Source organism: Euprymna scolopes, chromosome 4 (genome assembly GCF_053919585.1).
Source record: "Euprymna scolopes isolate OS-2025 chromosome 4, ASM5391958v1, whole genome shotgun sequence".
NCBI classification, from domain to species: domain Eukaryota; kingdom Metazoa; phylum Mollusca; class Cephalopoda; order Sepiida; family Sepiolidae; genus Euprymna; species Euprymna scolopes.
The window spans coordinates 33,453,827-33,462,996 of record NC_136485.1 but is presented as its reverse complement, the minus strand read 5'-3'; the positions used below and the strand labels follow the sequence as shown (position 1 = coordinate 33,462,996).

General features: G+C 32.6%; 1 protein-coding gene across 1 annotated transcript; it reads right to left on the bottom strand.

Annotated features, from left to right (window-relative positions):
- Nucleotides 1–4,057: 4,057 nt before the first annotated feature.
- Nucleotides 4,058–8,843, bottom strand: LOC145272865 (homeobox protein goosecoid-like). Its single transcript, XM_080127050.1, has 2 exons — nucleotides 8,649–8,843; nucleotides 4,058–4,740 (listed from the first exon to the last, which is right to left on the bottom strand). Exons 1-2 carry the CDS (start codon nucleotides 8,799–8,801, stop codon nucleotides 4,510–4,512), a joined length of 384 nt encoding a protein of 127 aa, XP_079983176.1. The 5' UTR covers nucleotides 8,802–8,843; the 3' UTR covers nucleotides 4,058–4,509.
- Between the last annotated feature and the right edge of the window lie 327 nt (nucleotides 8,844–9,170).

Sequence of the window (9,170 nt, the reverse complement as noted above, 5' to 3'; positions counted from 1 at the left end):
CAATACATCAACTAACCTTTCCAACATTATCTCTTTGGATTTTGACTTTACGAAAGACCACAAAAAACTCTTATTTATTAATTTATTTATTGCGAACGATTATCCTCATCTTTTTTTAGTTGTTGTTTTCACGACATTTCGGCTAACTATTCCTCTGGCCTTCCTCAGGTGGTAACCGCGACGGGATAGGAACTCTGAATTTCCTAACTGCATACTCAGCAATTACTGCCTTCCATAGTTGTTGTTGAGGATGCGGTTAGGAGATTCGGAGTTCCTATCCCGTCGTGTTCACGACCTGACGAAGGCCAAAGAAATATTTGGGCGAAACGTCGTGAAAACAACAATTAGAAAGAGATGAGGATAATAGTCCGCAATAAATAAATTAATTAAAACAACTCTGTTGGAGATAATGATAAAAAATTTTAAAACGCCTTGAAAATTATTCGTAAAAATTTTCCATAGAAGAAGGAGATGGAACATTATCTATGACAGCCACCACTTCATTTAACTCGATCTTTTACCCAAATGTTCAACTGTTTGTACATCATTGGATGAAGTTGTTCTTTTTATTGCAGCCTTTACGTACTTAATAATAAGCAACACATTGACTGTCGTAGAATACAACACAATGTGCATGTGTCCCTTCAAATGGGGTAGATATATTTTACATTATTGATCATGTGGAGATCTACTTGCTCGTCTTCTAATGGACATATTTAAATTACTTTCATCTTGATAAGAAATAGTTTTATGATTTTAAGTAAACATATTTTTTCTTTTAGATTTATTATCAGGCGTGTTTAAATCAACAAGCGCGTCTATAAACTTTTTCAATGTAAAACAAGCTCCATTATAATGTCGTTTGATTGTCCTTGTAGATATATGTATTGCTATTTCTGGATTTGGGTGGCTCCCTAATATTTTAGATAAATATTTCAAGGTCACCTGTTTTATTAAATAAGCCTTGCGAAAAGGCAAGCACGTTTTCAATTCGCTTTTGGTTCTTCGTAGCTTTGTTTCGATGCTTTTTTTCATCCTCGACAACCCACTTTCTCGCTGGACTTTTATTTGGTTTGGGTTTAAATTTAATGCACTAATTTTTCTTAGAAATTAAATGCGTTAATTTTTATATTGAATGTGTTACTTTTTAATTCGAATGACTTATTTTTTAATTTGAATGCCTTATGTTTTAAGTTGAATGCCTTATGTTTTAATTTGAATGATTTATTTTTTAATTTGAATGATGTATTTTTTAATTTGAATGCCTTATGTTTTAATTTGATCGAAATAGTGTGTAGTTTGCAGGTTGAGTCAGTGTTTTCTAAATCCGACCGTCGAGTCACGTCTAGTTTATCTCTTTACTTTTTTACAATTAAGTCATCGCATATAAAGGCCCAGAAGACTCTCGAGGATAAGGTTAAATGAGTGAGCATCGTTATTTTCTAAAATGGTGGGAATTAGAGAGAAACTGGTTATTTCAAGGCGAACTTCAGAAAAACTTGGCCGTTTCTTTAAAACATTTACATAAACACTCACTTTATTAGAGACACTGTAAACCTTTTATTTGTACCTAAAACAAAATGAAAATTCCATGGGATGCTTAAAGCTGATTATAGCATAATACTTTTCAAGTGGGGGATCAGAGTGTTGGTGGTGAAAGAATAATAATTTAGTTTTGGATACATTAAAATTAACTAGTCACATTTTCCCCCATTGCACCACTTGCAAAATGTCAGAAAAGAGATAATTCGACCACTGCATGCCTTTGAAGCATGTCAGATACACAAATGCCGACGAATGATTTAGAATTTGATTTGAGAGATCATTGATGAAGATCAAGATGAGGGTTACACTAATAAGCATGTGAAAGTAATATATCACCACTCCTACTTCCCATGTTTGGAGTAAAATAGAGAATGCACGAGGATATCCAGGAATAATCCATTTTTTCTTGTGATTTCAGGTGCAATGAATACTTTGTTCAACTGCCCAAAGCTAGGGAATCCGTAGATTTTGGCTGCCGCGTGTGTAAATACTAAATATACTCTTTAATACAATCGGGTACCGTTCGAATAGTACATGTGTTTTTTAGTTTAGAACTAATAATTGGAATTTGCTTTAAAACTTTAATTGGAATCTAAAAATAATTTTTAATCTATAAATTCATAAAACAATCATTAAACATTGTAATGACTACTTATCGAATTAAACATTTCTGACCTCACACAAACACACACACATATATATATATATATATATATATATATATATATATATATATGGGGAGTGCTACGAAGCAAAACTCAGTGTAGTTTGCTATAGGTACTCGAATTTTCATGGTGTTACAAAACCATTTTCCAGAGCTGTATATATATATATATATATATATATATATATATATATATATATATATATATATATATATATATATATATATATAGTATTAAAATAAAGCGGAAAAATAAATTCTCAATGATAAGGCAAACCTATCAGGATAAAAACCTCTCTCGGGTTATAAGAAGTAAACAATAAAATGCGTTAAAGAGAAATAGTGAAATTATGTTTTCTCCTCTCCTGACGAAAAGCATTTAGCTCCGAAATATCATGCATTAAGGAAGTTACTCTCGTTTCTGTTTCCCTTATTGATTCGATAATATAATACAGTTCTATATAACTTTACTCTTTATCTATTTAACTTATATACGTGTGTGTATGTGTGTACGTGTGAGAGTGACACTGTGTGTGTTAGTCTAGTTGTATCTCGATAGGTGTATATGCCTGAGCGAAGGTTAGTTTAAAAATAAATAAAACATGTATATATTTTTCTTCAATTTTAGACACACATTTTACCAATGGGCATTTAAATTAATATACATATATATATATATATATATATATATATATATATATATATATATATATATATACTAATCCTTGATATTTGTTGTTTTTATGTGAGAAACACAATCTGATGCTATATATTGAAGTATTCATAGTCGTGTTTTATAGAACTTTCTGGAAATCCATATTTAGTCTTTCGGATCAGTACCTCTACATTGGTAAATATAAGATTTTGATAATCTACTAAAAAATAAAAGGAACAAATGTAAAATTTGTAAAATTAAATGTAAAAAATTATCAGCATATGTATAAATAAATATATGTAAAGATTTTGGTTTAGTGCCGGTGTCGTATATTCTGATGTTTCTTATGTTACTCACTTTTAGTTGTGTTGTGTAATCTGAGCAATATCTTATTTACGATATTGCTTTTGAATGTTTTGTTGGATTCTTTTTTACAAATCTCCTGAATCACTCCTCCAATTGAAGTTTTTACCATTTTAGGTAGCTCAATTCAGTGAAATATCGTTACTTCGCCTCATAACAAGTTGTTGCAGATATGTTCTTAGCTCCTTTCAAGAAAGTTTGATAGAAGTTCAAGTGGGTGTTCGATAACCAGTGTTTCTGTAAAAAGAACTTGATTGTAACTTGGCTTACTCAGATCGTTAACTACTTTATATTTATGAGGGCTTATTTCGGAAAAATGTTTTAACGATTTTCCAATGTTTTAACGATTTATTCTGACAATTTGAAGTGTGATTGTATATCCTGTATTTTCATATCTTGTAGCTAGGCTACACACACACACACACACACACACACACACACACACACACACACACACACACACACACACATATATATATATATATATGAATACTTCATTTAATCACATGAATTAATATACGAAGATAACATTTTATGCGTAATTTTTTCAGTATTTACTTCAACAGTGCTCAATACATAGGGAGAACTAGGTAGTAAGTTATAAAAATATATGTGGCAATTAAGCTACAAAGAATAATACGAGTTTTATTCTCGTGAGAATCGCTAGGGTTAAGCTAACGAATTCTCACGAGAATGAAACGCGGAATATTCTGTGTAGCTTAATTGCCACATATCTTTTCACAACTTACTATATATATATATATATATATATATAATAAAATTATATATTACATATATACTTTTTCAGAATTTAACTCAACTGTTAGCAATACATCAAAGTAGAGCTTAAGATTAGTAAACGTTTGTGTTTCATACTAAAAGAAAATCGTCAGGCTAAATCCATTTTAACTCGATAATTTTTACGAGAATGAAACACAAATATTTTTACTAAGCATTTAAGCTTTATATATGCGTGTGTATGCATGTGTCTCATCATGTAGGGATACACCTAAGAACACTTGAAGAGTTGGCAGTGGGAAAAACACATTAAATCTAACATAATTAAATTTGAATAGTTGATTCCAGTATTTTAGATTGGACAAATGTTTCATCGAAATTGTCTGCTGATTGTTCACAGTCACCATTTTCAAGAGGATTCTTCCAAGAAACCAAACCAGCAAGTTTAATTATGTCGTATATACATTATATATATTCATATACATCATATATATATATATATGAGTGTGTGTGTGTGTGTGTGTGTGTGCATCTATTTGTATATTCATGGTGACGCTGTGCTAGAAATTTCCCCGGATGCTTGACTTCCGGTTGCTAAATCGAGAGCCTCGTTTCCAGGCGCGGGATCAATAGAGAGGACATCGATTTTTTCGTCGTCTGTCTTGCAAGTATTCGATTCATCTTTATTAGTTTGACAGTCATTTCCGACAATGCCTCGTTGTGTTTCTTCCCGTTTCTGACGCCGCCATTTTGCACGTCTGTTTTTGAACCAAACCTTAAGGAGAAAACAGAAGAAGGAAAAATAGCCGTGAAAATCGCATGAAATAGTATTTTAACTGATGCTAGTAGATGAATAGCATTCCATTATTACGAAGCGGTATATTAATTCTAGAACCCTACGATTGGATCAATACAATTCAGTTAGGATACAATTACCAAAAAGGAAGCATATGTTCATATCATGCGCGTATAATTGCAAAGTATGTCAACTTTAGCTGCACCAAGCAATGTGCTCAAAGTACAGGGAAAATATTAGCAAATCTTTACATCAGAAACACTTATACAATAACTAAGCAAACTTTCAGAAAAAGAGGTTTAGCATATAAACACTAACAAACAAAAAATCAAATTGAATTACAATTTGTAAACCAGTACAAGAAATAAGAAACCAATAAAGGCATATCTTTTTTTTTTTAAATAAACATTTACTTATTTTAAAATTTCCCATCAAATGAATTTCAATGATATACGCCTTCATTAGGCATGAAATCGGTTTGTGTTTTTCTTTTGTGTATTTTCCCGTTCTTGTATGGTCGCGCGAAAGACATCATAGTTTTATTCTCAATGTTTTTATTTTAATTTGAATTAGAATTTGCAAATTAATATCATATATTTGCGTGCTGAGGAAACGCCAGGTAAGCTCGACGATTATTATAATTGATATTTGTAAAGGTAAAATGTCGGAAGGAATGTTATCAAAGCGAAAGAAAATATTTACAGATAAAGTTATTTACGTAAAAATAAGTCCGCAAAATGTTATCTTGGTGGAAGAGAATATTAGAACCATCAAAATATTTGACAAAGGTAGATCATCCGATTTGTGTCTTGGTCAAGTTAATGACGTAATGAGTAATACACGTAATCAGTTGGTTTAGAGCTGGAGTTAACAGGGATCATCTCGTCATCCCATTTTGTAATCTAAGTGAAACGCAAAGTTAGCATACTGTAGAAAATTACAACGTCCTGCAGATCTGTGGGGAAGTCAAGGATAGTTATATCAAATATATAATCTATTGTTTGGTTTCCTTTGGAGGGAGATTTACTTGAATAATGAGAAGACACAATGCCACACTAGAGAAGGGTATGTTATTCGCCGGTGCACTAGACAGACTTATGTAAAATGAACTGTTTTATTATATGTGAAACATCACACACACACCCACACAGAGGAATAGAAGAAAAGATCAACCACTAGACCTCACGTTGTTTATATACATCCACTCCACAAGTCAACAATACGAATCTAACATTAAATCAATTAATATTGTATCTAATGCTAATCGTTGAATAGTATAATATCACTGCGAAAGGCAACTCATTTCAGCGTCGCCCCACTAGATTGAGACATGCGAACACAAAAAACGTACGCTGGAAAAATAGTTGGATCATTCTACCGCTCCAGCCGATTCAATTCTCTAACTGTATAATGGCCAATTACGTCTTATCGTGGAGTACTGTTGCCACATCGTGGCAGGAACTGCTAGAAACTCTTATCCTGCCTTGCCAAAGTTCCAAATAGACTTCGTGGCCTAGTGGGGGATGCCCTTTTCTCTTCCCTGCAACCTCTTTCTTGCGGGAGAGACATTGCGAGACTGTCTCTGATTGATCGTTATTTTCGTGACAAGTGCTTGTGTGAGCTCAAATTTATGCCCCCCCCCCCGTTGCCAAACTTTTAGAAAAAGAGTCATCTAGCTGAAACCACTATTAATTATTTCTCCCACTTTGTGTCTGTGCCTAAACATAAACGTAGAGTCCATGAACAAAGATTCTTTCTTAGAACTGCACACCTGTGCAATTATTTTTCGTTTCACTGCTTTACAGCTTACTACAATATGATCGTGAATTTACCAAATTCCCACTGCTAACGATTACTACGATTTTGTTCCCATTGACTACTGTTCACTCATCAAACCTTATTCTCGAGTTGCCTCCGAGCCCTGATAAGTGACGACGCGTTTTTAAAGAAAGCGTACAAGAAAAATGGTTTTCACATACACATATAGTTCTATAAGAAATATGCATAGTTTTGCACAAAATATAATCGAACATAGTATAACTTTTTGGAACGAAAACGAATAAAACAAGATTAAACATAATGTTTTTTTTTCGGACAATGGAACTGCTCGAGACAAAACATGAGGCCATTCGATATAAAGAGATAAGACATAAAATACTACTTTAATGCCAATAACGTAACAGCAATAAGAGTTAGATGGATAGATTCTTATCCAGAAAACAGCAATTTTACCCCCTTTGTCAGAAACCAGGTTAATGGAATATGAGGATTAAAAATCGAATAAGGTTCGCTTTTTGTTCAGGCAATTTTTGCTATGTCAGCGTGCCCTTTTAGGGGCGCTGGTTGGACATCCCCACTTTCTGACCTTGTGTGATATCATGCTGTGGTGGGCAGTATGTAAATATCTACCGTACAAACTAATGAACATATCAAGTACAATTCTAACTTTACATGCCTTATCCAGTGTATGCTTAATATGTTAATAAATGACCATTAAGAAATCTTAAAGGAGGTTGCCTAAATTCGTACACTTATCCTAGTGCGTTAGTTTCTTAAAACCACATGTCAATTATTGTCTAACCTCGAGGCATGAAGATGAAGAATATACTCTAAAACATTTTATCTCCCTTTATTGTTTGAGATTAAGTTTTGTTTTTAATGACTGAAGTTGTTTGAATGGACAAAACAATTTGCAGTAATCTATATATTTATACAGTACTACTTTCAACGTACGTACGTATGTCACGGTTTTCAGATTATAAATTATTCGAGCAGGAAATTCTATTTAATAAAATGAGGAATATAAGCTGATAACATACAACGGACATTCTATTATTAGTATATAGATATGCTAATTTAAGTACATAGCTATGCTAATTTAAGTATATAGCTATGCTAATTTAAGTATATAGATATGCTAATTTAAAGTTCGTAACAAGTTATCATCTTCTATCCTCCTTTTTAATAAATAGGAACTCCTGATCACAGAACACACAATGTAAAAAAAAAATAAAATAAATTTTTAAAAAATGTATGTTTTGGGACGTACATAAAACTGAAATATCCACTCCTGGTATTCTGGCAATGATCCAACCGTAGTATCTGTTCTGTCTAAAGATAGTATAATAATATCGTGGTGTTTCCAGTCACACCGGGTGTCCATACAATGGAAATATGTCACAGACTCCTATAAAGATATTCGAGATAAACCGTACTAATCAGATATATTCCGACACTACATTAACCAGATTGCTTAGATAAATGCCTTTATAGTTTTAACAAAAGGGCTACAATAAGATCGCGGGGTTTCCATTCATGCTGAATGTCCACAGAATGCCCATCAGTAATATATTACACATGAAAGATGCAGCTGTGGAATTTCCACAGGCCCACTAACATCTTAATAAAAAGATTACATTAATGAGTATCTAAATCAAAGGCCAATTTCTTCAGCTTTTAATTATGACGTTGTCTGTACTCTGCGAATGTTATAATCAGGAATGTATCAGAACGCGCCATTTTTAATATTATTCTTCAATCCTCTAATGCATAGATTAATAATCGATTATATCACACCAATTCTACAATTCATATAATTCGGCTTATTAAAGATCAGGCTTTCTAAATAGATTGAATAACCAGAAAAGAGATCCGCTATCCAAAGGACTTATTTAACGATAACGTGAAATTAAATAACGATAATTAAATCCAAGGTTAAAATCTTTAAAAGAATTAAAACATGCCAAGAAAAGAGTTCTTTTCGTCCGAATATCATATTTAAAAATATTAGAATTAATAAAATATTGTTAATTGAATTCAGGGTCATTGGATTCTTTTTAACGATTTTCGCAATGCTTTATAGACATAAGAAGTCACACTACACTGACCTCTATCCGTTCTTCTTTTAATTCCACTTCCATCGCTAACTTTTCGCGCAGCAAAACATCCGGATAATGGGTGGTTTGGAATGTGGCCTCCAGTTGTTCAAGTTGTTCTTCTGTAAAAATCGTTCGATGACGCCTCTTCCTTTTTGCGGTCATGGGGATTTGGTCCGCACTGTGACAACTCTGTACATTCGGTAGCAATACAGGATAGGCTTTAAAAGAAAAGAAAAAAATACATTTAATATTTGCGATACAAGATTCTTTACAGTGTATATATTATTACCGTTTTATCTGCATATTATTACACATGTCTCGTTTACCGAATCGTATCAACGATCCAGTAACTTCAGATTTTACAGAAATTGTTTTTATGATTAGTTAAACGATATCAGAGGAAGTACAAAAAGGGGCGAGAATTTCAATTCTAATTAGACAACAGTTAAGTTTTACCACCCACCAATGTTTCTTAAACCCATCATATAAAACCTGCAGTAATCTATTTACTATAATTAATATTCATTTTTC

Excerpts from the sequence above, each read along its gene's own strand:
- LOC145272865 (XM_080127050.1), bottom strand. The coding sequence starts at position 8,801 with ATGACCGCAAAAAGGAAGAGGCGTCATCGAACGATTTTTACAGAAGAA. Across the intron at positions 4,741-8,648 it reads TAAAAGAAGAACGGATAGAG|GTTTGGTTCAAAAACAGACG; the intron begins GTCAGTGTAGTG and ends TTTCTCCTTAAG.